This window comes from Hypomesus nipponensis, chromosome 6 (assembly GCF_054491055.1).
Source record: "Hypomesus nipponensis isolate SF chromosome 6, ASM5449105v1, whole genome shotgun sequence".
In the NCBI taxonomy this organism is placed as follows: domain Eukaryota; kingdom Metazoa; phylum Chordata; class Actinopteri; order Osmeriformes; family Osmeridae; genus Hypomesus; species Hypomesus nipponensis.
Genome location: NC_140366.1, coordinates 6,782,968 through 6,803,588, shown reverse-complemented (window position 1 = coordinate 6,803,588; position 20,621 = coordinate 6,782,968). Strand labels below are relative to the sequence as shown.

Sequence of the window (20,621 nt, the reverse complement as noted above, 5' to 3'; positions counted from 1 at the left end):
ACCTGTATAAAACCAGGAAGTAAAATTGTAGCCAATGTGCATTGACATACGCACTGACGTCGTTGAGGCGTGCAATAAAATGTCAACAGGCTGTTTTCACGCAATATTTCCTTGGGATTAAAATACAATTCATAATCTTATCGTATTAAAAAGGTTACAATTCCATATCCTTTTATATTTGTTAAAACAACATATTTTCGTCTTCCAACTTCCGACATAAAGTCTACATGATACTACTCATCAATGTTACTTTGTATTCTTTGTTACAGTGACATGGGTGATAAACCGTGTCTGATGGTGCTGAATCACTAGACGTTCCCAGACAGTCGGTCTTTGATTCCAATGTCAGATCTCCTGATGCAGACAATAAGTCATTGTATGGGTTCCTCATTTGTGAACATTCTAGAAAGGATCATATTTAGGACAAAACTTACCGTAGACGTGACTATTTATTCTCGACAAAGACTGACTTATCTATTCAAGTATTTGGTAACTATCTAGTTGAAATGGAGTGCAAATAGATTTAGCCACCAGAGAGCAGTGTCACACTAACAAACAGTCCCATGGAAAAACACCTATGGGAGAACACACAATTTACAAATACCAACTTTGAATTTAGTGTCATTACTGTCGTGTAGACCAAGTGTGGATTCACTTGTGCCCCAACTGCAACCATGAGTGACCAAAATACTCAAATGTGAAAGAAAAGATGGTCAACTTTGTATAAGATGGCCGATGATAAACACTGTACTATATACCGGATATCTTAAGCATGTATAGTCTATGCCTTTTATTATTATATTGCCCTACAGTATTCTCAGTATGGAATACGTTTATTTTGGTAAATCATCACTCTCAATGGCTGTGGGTATATTTCCTCAATGTTGGATGGCAGTGTTATGCCCTCTGTTAGAAATGTAATGTAATGTGGAGGGTGTACACAGTATATACATGTGCGCATGTGTGTGTATGCTGACGAACCAAATTAGTTTGTTACCCAGGAAAGACGAGTCTCAAACAACTTTAAATTATTCAGTGCTTCTAACAGACAGGCATTACTGCCTTACAGGCATTATTATGATATGCACTTTTAGTTGGGCATTATTAAAACTGCCCAACTGAAAGGATATTCTTTAATATTTTCTTATACTGCAAATCCTGCTAACCCCACACAGAAGTACAGATAGAGGTACGGTAGTTGTTAATATTGCACACCGCATTGTATGGACCTCCCATGTACTTCTAATTGTAGTTTAACCACATGAATTGCCTTCATTGGATAACAATGCTGTTCTCATCCCAAATCAGAATACTGTATGTTGCTTTCTAATGTTAGTAAGACCAATGGTTACTAAATAATGACTTTGTTTGTTGCTGTAGCTATGGCTATTTAGAATTAATTGAAAATGATACATGTATTTGAGAAAATCCTGTATAATTAAAGGTTTTTAATTGCGAAAATGCAGTAGAGTATGCCTTTATTTTATGTTCTTCTCCCCCAAAAGATTTAAATAGGGCATTTACTGGCCTCGTATACACGTCTCATTCATGTTTTATAGCTGTGTAACTGAGCATACTCATTAGCCTGAAGCCTTATCAAAACAGCACCAGATAGCAGCTGGTCAAAAGCCCTAGGCTAAGATCACTACTCGTGTGTAGTAATGAGAAGTGAACAGGATCACACAGTGGACTGCTCAATTAACTGTCGATGCACTAACCAGTTTCTCACACTCTTACTACTTAGTGGTAAATAATCAATAAATACTTTAATCACATTTGTTGAAATACAAACTGCATGTTACTTTCCACACATCCCACAATATTCTGGTTTCAACACAATTCAGTTTCAAATAAAATTTACAAATGTGTGCATTACGTCTACCTCATTTACGTTTCTAATCTGATTCAACACAGCTGTTGTTTCTCTATCAGTGGACAACTTGTCTCGGCCTGTAATCCTTTGACCTTTCTTGTCAACCGCTGTCCGGTGTCAAATTTGAGTAGGGCGGGTTATATAATATACACTTACGTTACACTACATACGCCTGGGTATCAACTTGCTTCTGCTACTAAAGTAGTTAACAAATACAAAGAGAACAGAGCAAGAGTGAGGCTGCTGCATGTGAGGTTGGCTGTGTGCAAGACAATCATCAACATTTCAGGATTGTTTAGGTTGTACTGTACGACACTGAGACAACAGTCTGTAAGTCTGTATGTTTTAAATAATGGTTGATTGCTCTAGATAAATGTCCCTAAAATCTTCACAGCCAAGAGTCAGGGTTTAAGTTTCTTGCTTTATACATCTTTGATAAATTCATGTAGAACAGATACTATTTTTGAAAGTAGACAGTTAAAATCAAATATGAGTAAACTGTTGAACTGTGAATCGGGTGCCAACCCTTTTCAGTTATGATGTAATATGGGTACAAATCAAGCGTAAATGAATGCATGATCTGATTATGTCTTTAATTAATTTCACTGTGGGGGTGAAGTTGGTCTCCGCCCTGGGAGGAGACAACAATTTACCACATATTGTTTCTCTTCTCAAGCTGCAGAATGCATGAGCACATATAATAAGTGGTTTGGGGTGTGTGGTTTGTTACATTTAAAGTTACAGTCAACTATATTTGCATACTAGAAAACAGGACTGTGATTCAATTGGTAGCTTTAATTGTATGACTTCATTGTCTAACGGACAAAATTAACTGTAAGGTGTATATCATCCAAATATGTTAATATAAATCTGTAGGTACTTTAAAGGTAGAACATGTACTTATGCAACAGTCTAAACCTTTACAACAGTTGATGGCTTTCAGTCAATAACAAAAGTTATGTAAAGCAGTCAAAAGGAAATGTGAAAACAGACAAATGTGGGCACAATCATTTTTGGCTCTTCCTATTGATCAAGGATTGCTGGTGTCCCTGTAGACAAAGCTTGTATTTGATCTCTAGATTGACATAATTGACAATTATATATTTGACAATAATTGTGACAATCTCTCTCTTTACACAGAGTAAATTTTAGAGACAGAGAGAACAGCATATACAAGAGACGGCGGTGAAAAAAGGCAAGCAGGCAGCAGAAAACAGGCAAGAGGTAGGAAGGAGGAAACAGGGGGAGGAGACATTGTGTGAGTGTGTGTGAGAGAGGGGGAGCCCAGGAGAGAAGAGAGGCAGGCAGCAGAGACAGACACACAAATAGGCATCCGTCTAGCAGAGTGAGCTTTGCATAGGAAAGCTAAGGCCAGAAGAAGAGGGGGGTCAAGGAGAGAGGCACACCGAGACAAAAAAGCACAGCAGAAGAAGACAGTAAGCAGCAAGAAACCAATAAAGACAAACTCTGATAAAAAGAAAGACCTTTGGAGCAATAGCTAGTTGGTATCCCACAAAGGGTCGGTAGCTCTCAGTGGTTTGATTCAGAGCAGCCAGCAGTCATACTCAGTCATGGCAACACAATCCGGTCCTCAAGGCAGGGTCTTGTTCCAAACCCCGGAGGAGAAGGAAGAAGAGGAGCCTTCCCAGCGGAGGCTGGGGAAACTCACCGTCAAATACAACCGCAAAGACCTGCAGCGGAGACTGGACATCGAGGAGTGGATTGATGGGCAACTCCATCTCCTGTTTGACTGTGAGGTGAGTTGGTCTGGTTGCTTTCTGATCCCGGGTCAGCTGCCTTGGCACTGGAGATAATAAACCGTGGTCTGTGTAAGTAGTTAGGAGGGAGATGTTACTATGAGTAGTTACATTTTGTTTGGAGTATCCTAAGAGGTCTCCCATAGTCACAGTCACTAGAAAGACAGAAACACCGGCATTAAAGTGGTGTAGGCAGAGTGCTCCCTGCCATATACCGTGAATAATTCACACTGAAAAGATAGAGAGAAGGAGCTGTACAGGAAAGAACATAAAAGGAAAACAACACAAGGGAGGTAAAAGAGTAAACATGAAATGCAAATATTGAAAGATATATTTGTCTAATTTCAAACTGGTTCCTATCGTTTCTTCAATGATCTCCTTGGTCAGCTGTCTTGCAAATGTTATGTGCCATAAGGACTGAGTTCAATAGGTTCGGTAGGTCACGAAGTGTTCAACGGCAAATTACAAATGTTGTGTGTTTACAATTTTAGATTTTTGCTGAATTTGAACTATCTGCTTAAATCTGTAAATGTATCTGAACAATAGACATTTCAGTTCTGGAATTCAGATGGGATGTTCCCTCCCAGAAATAAATTCCTGGAACAATAAGATTAAAAAAACTAAAACAAAAATGAAATTTTTCATTGTCCTGTAGCTGACAATGTATTATTATTATAGTATATTATTATTTATTATGATGATCAAATGACCTGCAGAAGTGTGTTATCGGTAGTTTCTGCTCAACTCTTTGCACTAACCAAATACCTATCTATGATAAACTGATTACAGTACAGTACAGATTACAAAATAGTATTGTCAAATTAGCATTTTAAGGTTAATTTGGAATCCAAACCGTTTTAGGCAAAGTATGTTCCTTGTTTAAATATAATACATCTGAAAGGGGCAGTGGGGCTATATTTCTGAGGACTCAATTGCATCTCATTGTGTTTACTCAATGTCCAGCACTACTGCATTGGTGACTTTTCCCTACACAAGAGGACAATTGAATAGTTCTTTGGACTTCCTGTTGTCTACCCCCGTGGACACTCTTCTGGCTTTAGTCCCAGTATGTCCAGTATATACTCATGACCATCAAACTATTCCCAGCTTCTGACTGGCAGTTTATCATGCAACTTTTCTTGACAATCAGAATCAAGCCTTGATTTCTCTAGAACAAGGCTCCATCAGTGCCTACTCTTATTGGTATTTTCATGGATTGTCTATGGTGACAAGATGTGCATAAAGTGACAGAATATCCATTACATTTCTCTGTGGGTTACCAGATATAAAAACTTCCCAGGATCTAGCTGTGTAGGCTTGATTGATCCCAATGACTAAACTGCGCTCTGTCCAATTATACCATCAACTGTGACAATTTGATTACCAGCCCCTTGGAAACGCCATGGCAACCAATTTGGGTCTCCTATTTTGGTGTTCTGTTTAGAGCAGGCTAATGAGAGGCCTGCAAGTCTAAAGGACTAACTGACTGATCCAATAGAAGATGTCCAGCTGTGACAGGCTGGGTTCAAACCCAGGACCATAAAAAAAACAGCAATACTAAACTGTGTGAACTGCGATACCTCTGTGAATTTAAGATGAGGTCCCCATAGTTAAGAATTGCCAAAACTTTAATCGTTGAACTATCTAAATAGCTTTATGTTAAAACTGACCGTGTCTGCAATCCATTCACAAACAGTGAACCCATCCGTGTATTTTTTACTTGAGGATTATATCATAGGATTAAATGTTTTCTCTATTACATGATCGGGAAACACAGTTGATCCAACAAGGCATATATGGATGTGAATAACCAGTGGCCAAAAGCCCTTCTGTGTGTGGGATAAAAAGGGCACAGTCAGGGTTCAACTAAGACCTCAAGTCACAAATAATGTGTGTGACAATGGGCTTGTGCTTTGGCCCACAATGCCCCCAATGTCCCCTTTCTCTGGGAACCCTGTACAATCGTAGATCATGTAAAGTAATGTTCAGTGAACAAAGAGCATATTTGACGGATGTATGAGTTGTATTTATTCTGTAAATTCCTCTAAAAGGAAATAGTTACATGCATAAAATGTCGCTGTTTATTTTTTTGCAGGGGCAGAGCACAATTTAAAAACGAATTGTATCAGCATTAGCTAGAATCTAATTTACATCTGTTGTCCCTGGGCAGGTAGACCAACTAAATACTTTGGTTACTCTTCAAATCATTTGCCACTGCTAGTGCCTACACAGGTGTTTCTTTATCCCCATTTGAACGGAAACTGTTAAATGAACAGTACGAAAAGAGAAGATATGTAATCTATTTAATCATGACAATGTGTCAGGAGCTTCCTAGATAAGAGATTGTGCTGGAAAGTCACATTTTGCAGCATTAAGTATTTGGTTTGACATAGGGTGATAGACATTTTTCAGAAGTGTATTAAATTATATAAAATTTATATTTCCAATGACATTGAAATACAACACTGTAAAAAAAAATTTTTTTTACTGGGTTTATCTTCATGGTATACTAACCATGATAATTAGATATACAGTGCTAAAGGTCACATGGTGGGGTAGTCTTATAAAGATATTCCATGTTGTAACTGATTTCAGTCAACCCCTGGGGTTTAAGTGTTACATTATTTAGTTGCTTTTCCATAGGTCTGATTCCTAACATGTTATTTTATTCTTTCCTTTCTACTGATAATGCCAACAGTTTATGGATTTCTGTATAGTATGTTTGTAATTTAAAATCCAAGCTTGTGTTAGTATTTCATGTTATCTCCATCATTATCACTTTGGAGGACTTTAGCTTTAAAATAACTTAGGTAGGATTATGTAGGTATCAAAATATGTGACCTAGGCTGACATTTTGTCCAGATACAATATCAAATAAATGTCCAGTGTCCAGAAGGCTGACATTTTGTCCAGATATAGTATCAAATAAATGTCCAGTGTCCAGAAGGCTGACATTTTGTCTTGTACAAGTATCCTAAATTGAATTTGGAGGGAACATTTATTGTGGCCACTTCAGCTTTGCACAAATAAGTTAACATATTACTGAAGCTAATCACTTTCTTGCTGGGGTATGCAGAGCACATTGCTCTGCATACCCCGTGTTTCTTTAATATTAAAAAAGAACGTGGCCTTTAGCCTTTTTGATAATCTAAGTTTAAAGCAGCTTTGTGCCATGAAATAGGCAAAGGGTTTTGTTCCATAAATGTTTTCCACTAAGCTTTAATAATAGTGATAGTAATAATACTGGATTAAGAATGAAAAAAAAGAACAGGAGAAAAACACTTAGCTCCTTAAAGAGTGCACGTCAGCCTAAAGCTTTCTGAACAAAATGACTACATGTAAACGCCTACTTGACGCTGTTGTATAAGGAAGACCACTTTATGCTGCATGGATGCACTGCCACTCACTTGTACACACAGCCTTTAAGCTCATGAATCATTCTATTTTCATTCAAAGGCTAATTCATACAGTATTGTCACAAAGCCCACTCTTCATGTGTTAATGAAGCATTTTTTATTGTTATGTTGATTGTGGTTAAAGTAAGACTTTGAACTTTTTGCATTTTCAGTTGCTTTTGAAGGTCGTAATCATAATTATTTTCACAAACATGAATACGAGGATGAAGGAAAAAAAATATTTACTCATAATTTACAGCTCATTTTTATATATTGCTATTCATCTTCAGGAAACCCAAATTTCCTTGAAAAATGTTTTATGAGTAAAGATAATAATGGTAACGTTCTGTCTTTTTTAATGGCTGGAGTCCGACTTCTGAAAGTTGTCCTGGACTGATACTGTAAAGTGCTGTGTCAGAAGAGACTGTATAGGACATCTACTGTAGATTACTTTGACTTTAGGGTCCGAACTGTACAGGAAAGACCCTTATAGAACAACCTTGCTACACCAGGTCAAACAATCAAGAACATAAACTTACACCTAGCAAAGGGAAATTCTGTCATAGTCACTCAAATCCTATGGAAAATTCTAGATTTTAGGCTTGGGTTGATGATGGCCATTAATACTTATCTCAGATCACCACCAACAAACAGGGGAAGGCTGTATTTCCTTGTTTTTCCACAGCATCCTGGGCGTAAATAGCTTTCAAAATAAAATGTACCCTGAATCACTAAGTGCACTAATGAGAAGTGCACAATGAATAAGACGATTTTCCAACTAACCCAATTTACTCTTTTAAGGTTTCAAAATATTTCTGTACAGTTGATTGCAATTACCATAATAAACAATAACATGGAGTATTCCATTTCCTCCATTAGTGTCCCTTCTTTGCAAGAAAAACCATCTCAGCACTTTGTTTGCGCTAAACGATTTTTGATGTGCCAATCAAGAAAACAATTCTGCTGTGCTGAACAAGATCCCACATTATCTTTCAGTAAGTGCTGGGAACATTAGATGCACCTGTACATGTTTTTTGGCCCTCTCCACTCAAGACTGAACATAAACAAATTCCTTCCCATATTCTCGGCTGCCATTTAAGATGATTAAAGATGTACAGTAAGAGGCAACAGTAAGACTGATAGGTTAAAATCTCTTGGATTTGTCCTGTCAGCCCTTTGATAATTAAACAGACTAGAAAAACCCGTTATTGCTACTTGATGACTAATCACTTGTGTTTCTCAGCTCTCACAGAATAGTAACTTTTGCGAGTTTCAGACTGCTATGAAGAAGCTGTGAGAACCATAGAGTGTGTTTATTTCCACATTATTTTGGAACTCTTTTGGATACTTTTTGGTAAGTTGCAATTGAAAAATATTTTAAACATTTTTGAGTAGACATTGGACAACTCATCATGAGGATTAACTATCGCATTGACTGCATGATCATCAGTGGGGAAAATGTTGTCCATCAAAGTGCATTCTGGGAGATGTTCTTGGCCATCCACACAATGGGCTCAGTGTCTGGATAAAATGACTGTGCGTGACTATGTGGGCCACAAAAATGCAATCAGTCTAAATGAATATGGAGAACTGCAGGCAGGAGAAACAGGCCAATCAAAATCCCTCTGAAAAAAAAGGCTTCCATTCTCTATGGTGCGATACTATTTCATTGTGTTTTGTTAATCGTCATGCACATTAACATTTTAAAGAAATGTGAAACTCAATACATGTTATGAATACAAAATGATCCACTGCTAAGGAATAAGGACATTCAGGATGATGCTATACAACGGATTTTCGAGTTGGAAGGTACTAGATATTTTAAGTCATTATTTATGTCCCTTTTTTAAATCTTTTTTATCTTCTGCAGGAAGAGGACATACCAGAGTTGGAGATTGACATTGACGAATTGCTAGACCTTTCAGACTCAGAACAGAGATTAAAACTACACGTAAGTGTAAATAATTTTGCAACTACTCTGACCTGTCACTGATTTCCCATTGATGTCCTCCTCCACCAGCCTAAAAAAATATTTCACAGACTACAAGAACAAAAGCTAATGGTTTACTAACTTTTTTCCATAGGAACTGCTACAAGAGTGTGGTAAACCCAGAGAGGTAAAAAGAGTCATTTCAGTTTCATTACAAGTTTTCCTCTGACACCAGTATCATTACATAAAATTCGGTTTGGGAATTAAACTGAAAGATCCTTAGCTATTGGTATTCTTCTCATGTAAAAGAGCAAAGATATGAGATAATCCGGATGCTAAATACTCAAAATACTCTAGACATAACCGGTTACTGTACTGTTTTGATGTAACCACTTTGTAGCTATTATTGTATTGTATTATTTCTGCAGTCTTGTATTCTTTTATAATTATTTTGTATTCTTGTATTGTATTATACTGTGTACAGTATCTTTATTGGTTTACAACTCCCTGACAGGACTTTATCAATGGCTTGCTGTATCGGATAAAGGGCCTACGCAAGATGTCAGGACCTTTGAGGAAATAAATCATCCTGTGAGGCAGAGACAATGTACACAGGCCAACATCTTCCTTCACACCAACAACTAGCTGAGGCTACATGGGCCTACAGCCACATGGGTCCACTTCAAACTGGGCAGTTGTGATAATAGTTTACCAGAAGATCAAAGGATCTTCATAACACACTATGTAGTTTCAGTGTGGGGACGAGCACTGGGACAGAGGAACCTATAACACACACACACAAAATTAGCATGAATACAATTGTAAAATATGACCCACAACATGTAAACAGTAATACTATTAGAAACAGTAGATTCTCACAACCTCAAGTCAACAAAATCATGCAGAATAGAAATTACAATATATTTTGGTGGTTCCCTGAGAAGAAGATGCATTGATCAGAGATTTACCCGTCTGTTATATCATTTAATGTTACAATGTCACTGATTGTCATGAATCGCTGTGTAGAATCAAGGATCTCCAAATCTTTTTGGTGTTGATGTGAATACTGGAATTGTGAAGATGTGATATTATGTGCAGTCCTTTGTTTATTTTGTATTGTGATGAAATCACCTTCAACAGAGATCAATGTTCTAGCAAATATTGTAATGGGTGTCGAGTTCAAACATACCAGTCCTCTAGAACAAGTCTTTATCTAACAGAAGGGTTTAGTATAAAACATATGGTTAATAACATTTTGTGCAAGGTTAGGTTTTTGGTTTTAGGATATAATATTAATAAAAATACATTCATTTGAATGATCATTATCGGTTTATGTATGCCTTCAACTGTTATGCAAAGACTTATTTTAAACTAATGTTGTGTGGATCACCATACTGTACTGTCTAATTGACCCTTGGTCAGCTGGCCTCTGTCCACATAACTATACCATACCTTTGAGGTTGACCCCTACATGGGTTTATAGGCTGAAAGGGCTCTATTGTCTCTCTTTCTCATATCCGCACCAGCAGCCCAGAGTCTGGAACAGAACAGAAAAAAAGAGGGGGGGAAACAGGCAGGAGCAGCAAAAAGAGACAGCGCACACACAAGTAAACAAACCTAAGGGACTTGGGCACGCGACAGAGCATCAGCCACCACATCGCCCCTCCCCTTGATGTGGCGCACGTCCAAATTAAACCCCTGCAAAAACATACACCACCCGCATTATCCGCTGATTAGGACAAAGCATGGAGTGCAAAAAGGTCAAAAGGTCAAAAACGTTCTGCGGACGAAAGGAAGGATCCTCTCTCTGCTTCCGACGTCCTCTTAAAGGGGAAGAGACACCCCAGCCCAGGTGTGTCCACTTAATTAGCGGCCGAGGAGGAGGAGGCCGTCACACCTGACAAAGCAGCATACTGTCTCTACTCCAAAGTAATTGCCTGGACTGTACGAAGCGACTGTGAGATTTTAATTAGTAAAGTCAAAAGGCTTACTTTGCAGGAATCTTCACTAGTGGCGTGGTCAAGACAAGTTCAATTGAAATCATTTTATTCCAACTTTATCCCTTTTTAGAGTTAAATAAACCTTAGTTCTTTTGACCCTGCCTGCCTGTTTCTCCTGCATTAGGTCCACTCGCTCTGCACTTCCCTGACAGGATGTAAAATTATATGCATTACAGGGTGGACTGACTTCATTATGTTTGCAGTACAGAGTAGACTGACTTAATAATTTATGCAGTAGGCAATGTAAAAGTATGATATTTAATAACGTTTCATGCAAGTGGAAAGTGGGACATTTTCTCTATCATAAACCAGACGGACTATGACAAAATACACATTTGCTTAAAAGGACACATATTATTGTAATTTAAGTCATGCCTTTGGATATGTAGGCCTATTTTTTAAGAAGAACAAAATAAATCACCAATTACAATGGGCCAGGGCCATCGGACATGGCTAATGTTTTTACCCATGGCCATGCATAACTATTCTTTAGTTACTAGCAACTAATCCAATAGTTACTAGTATCTATTCCCGTTTTAGTAACTTTAAATTTGATACTAGTATTATTTAGTTACTAGTAACTTTTATTTAGTTACTAGTAACTATTACAATTGTTACTAGTAACAATTGCGTTTTTACTCATCGTTGCTTATGACGAGTAAAAATTACTACTTGATAGTAAAATGTTACTTGTAAAATGGGAATAGATACTAGTAACTATTGGATTAGTTACTAGTAACTAAAGAATAGTTACTAGTATCTAATGAATAGTTACTAGTAAAACTGGAATAGATACTAGTAACTATTGGAATAGATAATAGTTGGACACAAATAGTAGCCTAGATATCTGTAAAGCAGAGCCCTATAGAATACAATTGTAAAATTGTGCAATTTGTTAGTAGTAAAACGGGAATAGATACTAGTAAGAATTAGATTAGTTAGGCCCTACTAGTAACTAAAAAAATAGGTACTAGTATCTAATGAAAAGTTACTAGAAAAACGGGAATAGATACTAGTAACTAATCCAATAGTTACTAGTAACTACAGACTAAGTACTAGTAACTTCAAAATAGTGACTTGTACGTTTTAGGAATAACATGTTAAAACCACAGACATAATAACGGCTTGCCATATACGTTACTAATTTGCCTTTAGAATAAGAGCATGGGTTAGAGTGATCATTCCGTGAGAATTCGGTAGCAAGATATATCATATACTTTATAACTAAAATGTTTTTCATAAAAATTATCCGGACCACCATGAATGGCAACAATTTTCAAGCATAAATATATAAAAATCAAGGGGAAAAAATTTGCAACGGTGTCTAAAACCACTTTTCTGGGGGGGATTTTGATATTTTGTACCTGCCAACGATTAAAATGTCAAACCTTTATTTTGAAAGATTTTAATCAAGTGAACCGGAATTTAAATCCATCCAATCGTTTTTAAGGAGCGGTAGATTTGAAATTTATTTTACAGACCTCCGTGAAAAAGCCAGTCAAAGTAAGAAATGTATTTGTCATAGAAGTAGTGTAAGTAGTGTAGTTCTATATTTACAGGGAAACGGTAAGTGGTTATTTTTATCCAAGCAAAAGTTGTTCTAGCTGGACGTTATGCACTGGCAGTGCAGTGATGATTGCATGTCGTTTGAGTCGTATGCTGACTAGCTGGTTAGCTATAGTATGCTACGTATTAGTATAGCAGCTTGACAAGTTTTGCAAGCACTCTCTGGATTAATTTATCTAGACTACAGTACTTGACATGAGGTTGTTTCAACGATCTTTAGTAAACAGTAAATGTCAGTGTTCATGGTAGCCCAGCTAGCTAACTACATTGCTCTAACAAAATGTGAATGTATACGCTTGCTAGCTAGAACTAGCTCTACCTTGCTAGCTTGCTAATGACATTAGTAATGTACCAATCAGTGTAGGGACTACCAACTTAATTTTGAAGATAATGGTTACTTATTGGCTTTCCAAGTGTGCTAATTGTTACACTTATGTGATGTATTACTGTTATAGCAATGGCAGAGGGTGGGGCAGAATGGGAATTCTTCAAAGAAAACATGCTGCCATCAGGAGAAGGACGGGGTGTCACTGCACTACACCAAGAAGAAGCCAGGCATGCAGCTACAAAACAGAGGCAGTATGTTGAGCCATCTATGTAATTCACAGTCTGCTATCATAGAGACCTCAAGCAACCCGACCATCCATGGATTGTAGTTTAACTATATTGTATACATTTTACATTCCATTTAGTCATTTAGCAGACGCTTTGAAGCAAGTAGGGTGAAGTGACTTAATTGCTCAAGGACACAACGTCATTTTGCACAGTCAGGAATCGAATGTGCAACCTTAAACTTTCTAGCAAGTAAGCAAGCTGAATCATGGTTATGTAGCCTAAGATTGGAGTTAAAACTTACAGGAAGATGATCTTTAGGAAAAGATTAAGCCAGCTCTCTTGTAGATTGAAGTGTAGTTGTTATGTGATTGTTGTTAACATTGCATTTTCTGCCTCAGGGCATTTGAATGGGAACTCTGCATGTACACTGGGGGTGACCCGCTTGATATATGGGACAGGTGAGAGACCGTGCAAATACAACTCCAGGACCACATACTAAATTACATTTAATATTTGACAATGTTTGTCTTTGAATGTTATATTTTAGGTATATAAGATGGACAGTACATGCATACCCTCAGGGCAGTAAAGAAAGCAATCTAACAGACCTTCTGGAAAGGGCAGTGCAGTTGTTTGTGGATGACGAGAGATACTCTGACGATTCTCGCTATTTTGACATCTGGCTAAAACTGGTGAGTGGTGACATGGTACATTAAGAATACAAGGATCGAGTTATGCTCATTGTGAATTGTGACAACTATAGTATTAGGGCTTTTATAGCCACAAATCATTACAGTCAACATACAGTTATCTATTCATAAATGCAATCTAGGTGGACTGAAGCATTTGTAAACTAACTTTTTTGCAGTGTTCTTCAGCCCAACCATTAGCTGGCACGTAAAGCAGAATGACCCAAATTCACATCAGCAATGAACTGTTATACTGACCCCCTCCACCTCATGTTGTGTGGTGCAGGCGCAGAACAGCACAGGGCCAGAGAACACCTACAGCTACATGCAGGCTCAGGGGATTGGGGTTACCCGAGCTGCCTTCTACATAGCCTGGTCTGAGGAGTACGAGAAGCACGGCGACTACCAGAAGGCGGACGTCGTTTTGCAAAATGGGCTGAAGTCGGGTGCCCAGCCCGTTGAGAAACTGCGACAGTACCACAAGTACGTGTCTCTATAATGTATCAATATGTCTAATGCTTACACGTGCCACATATGTCTTTGTTAGTATTCATTCTTTTGCCTGGAATTTGTGTTTTCGTTTTTTTTCCTTCATTTGATTCAAGTGCGAGTCCTAGGCCTGGAATTGTGTATTATGTTGAATAAGAAGCTTTGTACAGTATTGATATCATATGATGCATTACCACACTACAATATGGGACCGGTGAAAGACCTGCGTACCATATCAGGGTTCATGTGTTATTTGGTGGATTTTTATTTAGTTACTAGTAACTATTACAATTGTTACTAGTAACATTGGTGGATTATGGTGGATTTTAGGGGGCTGCTAGACCGAGCATCTTGTCACGCCATGGAAGGTGTAGTTAAGGGAGCCCAGGAGGAGGAAACGCCACCCAGGTGTCTGGTTGACCTGAGACCCCGGCGAGGGAAAAGGTCTGTTGCCCCCATGAACAGAGGTGAGGCCTTTAGTAGGAGAGTCATTTGAATGGTGCTGATAGGGGACCAATCTGAAGTGGTAGACTTCCCTGTAAAATGAAATATTTACCCAACAAAATACTGTTTTGTCAAGCAACTAGAGATTATGCTGAGTTTGTTTTTCTTTCCGTGATAGGCCAGTCTGAAGGACTTGACAAGCAAGACACCCGCAGCAGTCAGAATGCCCCGATGGCAATACTTGATGAGAACCAGGTGGGTTCCTTTGTGGCATGAGCACCAAAAATGGAACCGTAGACGATGCTTCCCTCTTCCAGGGGCTGGAGAACATGAACTCGTGCCTCAGAAATAGATCAATGTCAATCTGTATTGGCGTGTACATTTTGCTTGGAATTGAGGCATTTTCAGTAGGACGCTTCCCTCTTGATTCCCAGCAGAATGGATGCTCCAGTGTGGAGGCCCTTCCCAGCATGAACAGCTTCCAGCATTATGTAGAAGGTGACCAGATGCCATCAGTGTAAGTAGTCTGGAATTGTATGCGTTTGACACTAGTAAGCACTGAAATCCTCTCTTGCTCTTTTTTTTTTATGTTAGTGAAGATTGATCAGGATCATTTGATCGAAGGTGTTTATCGCCTCTTCATCTCTAACAGCCAAAGTGTCCAGTTTCAGCAAAAGTGCTACCCTCAGCCACTCTTAAATTGACTTAAATTGACAAAAAACAATGTGGAACTTTGGCTTCAGAGATGGCTTCTGACCTCACAACATCTGCCAGAGCCGCCATTTCACCATCTCATCCTCTCCCGATTGGCTGCAGGTCTGCACATAAGAGAGACCCAGAAGTGAACATGGACCTGTCTACATTGCGGCCCGCTAAGGAGGAGTCCGCCCTGGAGTGCCAGCCCAAGCAACAGACGCAGTTGCAAGTGGGGGGAGGAGCCAAGGAGCAGAGCATGTACTGCAAGGAGCTGATCAACAGCGGCGTGATCGAGTTCAGCTTTGAGGAGCTGCGTGCCCAGCGCTACTACAAGTGCATACGTCGAGGCCTTGACGGTAGACATTAAACACAGGGAATATGCTACACAGTTCAAAACTACAGACTGAAGAAGCTGTGCCGTGCCTGATGTCTTCCATGAGTCATTGTTTAGACTAGCAAAGTAATGTGGGAATGTAAACGATTCTTACAGTTGCACGTGACATTAAAGATGTCTTAAACCGGTGGTCCTTGATCCTGGTTCTCAGGGACCCCCCTGCCCTGCATGTTTTAGTTATTTCCCTCTTCCAACACACCTCAAGTGTGTCAAATGACATATTTTCCTAACAATGCTGAAAATGGAAGCCTGTTCAAATGTACATTTTGAGAATTGTTAGTTTCCTAACAACCAATGAGAGCCTTGGTATTATTGTCCATCCACCCGTTTCCAAACAATAGAAAAATTCCACCACCTGAGCAAAGTCGAGGAGGACCTGAAGCAAAAGATTGAAGCAAAGCAGAGGGACCTTCAACTAAGGAAGTCTCAACAGGCGCAGCATCCACAGGCAAGTGGCCCAGGCTACTCAGAACCGCTTCACTGCACACATCTAATGGCGGTACACGTGTACAATTACTGGCAGACACTCCTTTTACTGTTGAAAGTTGCTACTCTTAGTAACTTTCACTTTTTCTCGGTTGGTTCAGGATGTCACTATCGAGGAGGAGAGTTCCCATACGCCAGCTGCAGAGCCGGGATCAGGTTCATCTACTCAACAGCCTTTCCAAATCTTTGTGGATTCTCCATCTGGCTCATCTGGGTACGAGGTTTATGCTAATTTGAGTAATTCAAATTATTTTATGTGCATTTGAAAAATGTTTGAATAACAGAATATGCATGGGAAATGCATAAGACATGTTTGTTTCTTAATAATCAGTGTTGCATGTACAAGATTAGTATGATTTATTCCAGTTTTTACATTTGACAGGAACTCTGATTTGTGTCAAAATGCTGCTCCCACAGGTATGTGCTTGTAAATAATGTGTGTATAAAATGATTCCCTCCATAGATATGTTTGTCCAAAATGACAGTGACTATACTAACTTGTATCTTTGCAAAGTTTGTCACTAGATGGGGAAAGTTTAACCATTCAGTTTGGATCTTTGCCTTTTCATTTTTAGATGATGTTTTCTATCCGCTTGGAGAAAATGCTATGAGTATAAGGATTCAGTACCCCCGTAGTAAGGGTAAAACTGTAAAATACACACACACACTTACACTTTGGCAAGCCTTGAACATTTTGCCTAGTGCAGTTGATGTTCCACTCATTAATGACTTGTATATTTTCTTCTGATAGATGGCAAAGTACCTCTGAATGAACAGGCCCAGATGTCAAAGGTTAGTGCTTGTTTTTGGTACTGAACTAATGGAAACATGTAATCTGTTGTTACAGTACATAGTGTGTGTTTTCCTCAACTGAAATGGAAATGGCTGAATAAAAAAACAAACTATTCCACAATGTACAAAGCTTCACCAACACTTTTTTTTTTTTTTCTATCACAGAGCTTTCCGGAGAAAACGGAGACCCTGACTGACGAGGCCATCGTGTACGGCCACAACAACAAGACCCTGTGTGCCAGCCCCGATGACACAAACGACTTTGCACTGGCCAACAAAATGGCATCTACCCCCTACACCGGCACACTGGGACATAGAATGAGCTTGCCAAACACTGGCAGTCTGACGAAGGACATCCGTGACATGGCCGGAAATGTGGGGACTCCTCAACCTGAAGTAGACAGCAGGAAGAAGTTAAGGTATACTTCGCTATGCACTCAACGAGTACTGTTTAAATCCACTTTAGGAAAAACTTGTCGACGTATATTTGATTGTGCTTATGTTGCACATTGATATTGGCTTTCAGTCCACCATACTACTTGCGCAAACTGTTCCTCGGCTTGAATTCTGTTTTGTAGCCCCATCCAGGAAGCTGCCCTTGAGGCCTCCATGGTGTCTTCCAAAGCCTGTGCCTCTTTGCTGGGTGTCCAGTCAGAAGGGAAGGCCATGAACCACCTCAGCAGGCTTGAGGAGAGCCAGGCTGACCTGGAGAACCAGACTGTTATCAGTCAGTGTTTACGCCATAAAACATCAACATTTCTTCATAGGATGTGAATATCTTTTTGTAACTATACATACAGTATAACATGTTCAGACTGAACATTTTGATTTTGCAGTCCACGGTCCAACAGAAGACCCCTGCAGTTTAAACACGAGGCTTCAGCTGCTTAAGCAGTTTGATCTCAGAGCCTTCCCAAACTACCATTCAGAGCCAGGAGCTCTGCCCATGGTTGAAGAGAATGAGGTGCTCTTCCTCGGTAATTCAACCTCTGAATAACATTTACATGTTAATGCACTGATTAACATGAATAATCACACCAATTAGCGTAGATGCATTCAAATTATATTGATGTGTAGTAGTTTAAATTAATTAATTTAGTTTTCAGGTATTCTGTATAATGTATTCTTTTCTTTTGAAGGGAATGAGACCTTTTTCGTCTTTTCCAAGATTCTGGAGCGTGATAACTTTTCCATTTACTCTGGACAGTGCGGGGAACACATAACCATAAAGGTAATATGGGGTGTGACAAGCCGCCTTGACGAACTAAACCCTCACAAACGAAAGTTCAAAAACGTGGAAACGGGACTATACGCGACACTCTTTACCATCCAGCTACTTCCGTTCCCAGAGGGAACAACTGATATACATGTTGGTATGTGTTTGTACATAGACAAGTCGACGCCATGTCCTAATGCCCTTTTGATGACGTCACTTTCGCCAGGTGGAGCGAAGCACGGTACCCTGGGATTTCTACATCTCCTCGCGGCTGAGGGAGCGCCTGGCGAGGGAACCCCAGGCGCCCGTCTACGACCCCGGACGGCACTTTTTATTCCAGGACGGCTGCATCACTGTCCACAAGGCCTGCGCTCTGCAGGTCAGACGTCGCCATTTCACTCTTTTCCGTCTCCCCCTCATGACTAGACCACAATATTTCCCCATCAAGGTCAATTCAATGTAGTCGGCGGGGACATTACATGATGAAACTAATCACATGCAAAACTCTAGGGGTAGTATCTGAAATGTCGGAACCAAGGTCATAATGAGTCCCAAAAAGTATTTAGGGACTTTGAGGTGTCTCAAAGAATTCAGAATTCCTCATTTCACTGTTCTGAAACTAGGTTAAGGGAGCCTCGAGTGCTTGACTGCTGTTTCAGAACCTGATTTTTTTTTAATGCCGTTTGGGAGCCATTCCGTGGTGTCACTGAATGATCTCTTCCGACATAGATGTCAGAGCTGTGGTCCGACGAGCGCTGCTTGGCGTCGCTGGCCATGGGGCTGGTGGAGCTGGTCAGACGCATGCACTCAAGCAGCCTGGTCCATGGAGTCCTCAGCCCAGACACACTGCTCTTCAGCCTGAGGTACACACACACACACACCCCAGTTGTATAATGTAGCATCACCTAGGAACACATCTCGTGATTATCTTGGAGCAACTAAGTCACACCCCACATGCTCTCTTTGTCCTCCTGTTTCCTGTATGTGGAGTGGACTGACTTGACTAATCGCTATATTCATTACATTGCACAAATTCAGACGTCACACACATGCCTACACGGTAGTAATAGTAATTTACCCAAGTCCACCATCAGTGTGTTCTTGTCATCATAAAGTTTCTATGTCATTAACAGTCAGAGTCTGTCTGAAAATGACCATGAGAGTATTGTGGCCTTGGACTTCTCCAACTCACTGGACCTGGAGCTACAAAGGGACATTACGACAGTGCAACACCTCCCTGCAGCCCAGGCGTACATCACTCGGGGTCTGCTAGCGCCCTCTGCCAGCCCTTACCAGGTACTGCCTGGGATAGTTTAACAGCAGTCAGAAATGTCAAAATATTCAGTCAGTCAGGCATTCGAAAACCGAAAAACGAAACAAATACAAAAAATGTTCTTCAACATTTCTATGTCTTTTGGAAGGTGGACCTCGTGGGCATTGCTGAGACCATCTACACGATGCTAACCAAGAAGAGCATGCATCTAGTCAAGGATGGCCCAGAGTACACTGTGGAGGAGTATAGTGAAGCACACCCCAGGTACTGAAAAGTATTCTGTATATTTATTTTAGTCATTTAGCAGACGCTCTTATCCAGAGCGTCTTACAGTAAGTATGGGGACATTCTTCCTGAGAGGCAAGTAGGGTGAAGTGCCTTGCCCAAGGACACAACGTCATGTAACCCGGCCGGGAATCGGGATTTTTATAAAAAATAAATAAAAGCACAACTTAATTTCTTTTTTTCAAATGGTACGTTCGGCCTTAATAATTTGACTATGTTTATTGTTTTTTTTTTTTTTGTAGTGGTCACAGTAAGGCTTTCTGGAGCAAGTTCTTTCACACCATTCTAAACCCTCGAGACAAGCCTTCTGTATCCGTCCTTACTGAGCTGCTTGGAGATATGAAGATGGCTGATTTTGCAGTATAAACCATGTAGATACGTTGCTGTTTGTAATCCATTGTGTATTATAAAGAAGGTGTTTCTTTTAGGATGCTGTACGTAGGTGGGGGGGGGGGGGGGGGGGTGGTGGTAAGGATAAGGGAGGATATCCACCAGTTGTTGAGTAAAATACCTCTTTCAAGTCTTAATTTTGTAAAAGTCTTGTTGGCTGTAATGTATTTGTACAATAAATATTTACTGTATATATTACAATTTGCATTGTTACAGAGGCTTATGGTGCATAGTGACAGTCTTGTCAGTGGCATTTGATGAATGTCTCCTGAACTGTTTGTGTCTGCACAGGTGACCATCCATGCAAGCGTCTTACTGTAAAGTTAATATGTAGAGAAATATAGTTCATTTGCAAGTCAAATTGTCCCTCATTAGAATACAGTGAGCTGAT

At 39.6% G+C, this 20,621-nt stretch overlaps 2 protein-coding genes across 7 annotated transcripts; both read left to right on the top strand.

Annotated features, from left to right (window-relative positions):
• The first annotated feature begins 3,197 nt into the window (after positions 1–3,197).
• On the top strand, positions 3,198–10,535 carry LOC146286771 (protein phosphatase 1 regulatory subunit 14B-like). The gene is made up of 4 exons (XM_084700129.1): positions 3,198–3,630; positions 8,896–8,976; positions 9,110–9,142; positions 9,470–10,535. The coding sequence occupies exons 1-4, from the start codon at positions 3,445–3,447 to the stop codon at positions 9,536–9,538; spliced, it is 369 nt and encodes a 122-aa protein (XP_084556255.1). The 5' UTR covers positions 3,198–3,444; the 3' UTR covers positions 9,539–10,535.
• A 1,823-nt stretch (positions 10,536–12,358) lies between these two features.
• On the top strand, positions 12,359–20,470 carry LOC146286770 (mitotic checkpoint serine/threonine-protein kinase BUB1 beta-like). Of its 6 annotated transcripts, none has more exons than XM_084699210.1 (23): positions 12,359–12,458; positions 12,977–13,100; positions 13,475–13,534; positions 13,624–13,768; positions 14,052–14,248; positions 14,585–14,721; positions 14,877–14,953; positions 15,136–15,215; positions 15,515–15,750; positions 16,130–16,236; positions 16,376–16,488; positions 16,657–16,691; positions 16,850–16,909; positions 17,026–17,066; positions 17,232–17,485; positions 17,645–17,793; positions 17,903–18,043; positions 18,206–18,297; positions 18,509–18,661; positions 19,012–19,145; positions 19,416–19,578; positions 19,704–19,819; positions 20,083–20,470. In XM_084699210.1, exons 2-23 carry the CDS (start codon positions 12,979–12,981, stop codon positions 20,204–20,206), a joined length of 2,736 nt encoding a protein of 911 aa, XP_084555336.1. In that variant the 5' UTR covers positions 12,359–12,458; positions 12,977–12,978; the 3' UTR covers positions 20,207–20,470. The 6 variants fall into 6 exon arrangements, with proteins under 6 accessions (XP_084555336.1, XP_084555334.1, XP_084555335.1 ...); XM_084699208.1 differs by having other exon boundaries at positions 16,850–16,915; XM_084699209.1 differs by having other exon boundaries at positions 15,133–15,215.
• The last annotated feature ends 151 nt before the right edge of the window (positions 20,471–20,621 follow it).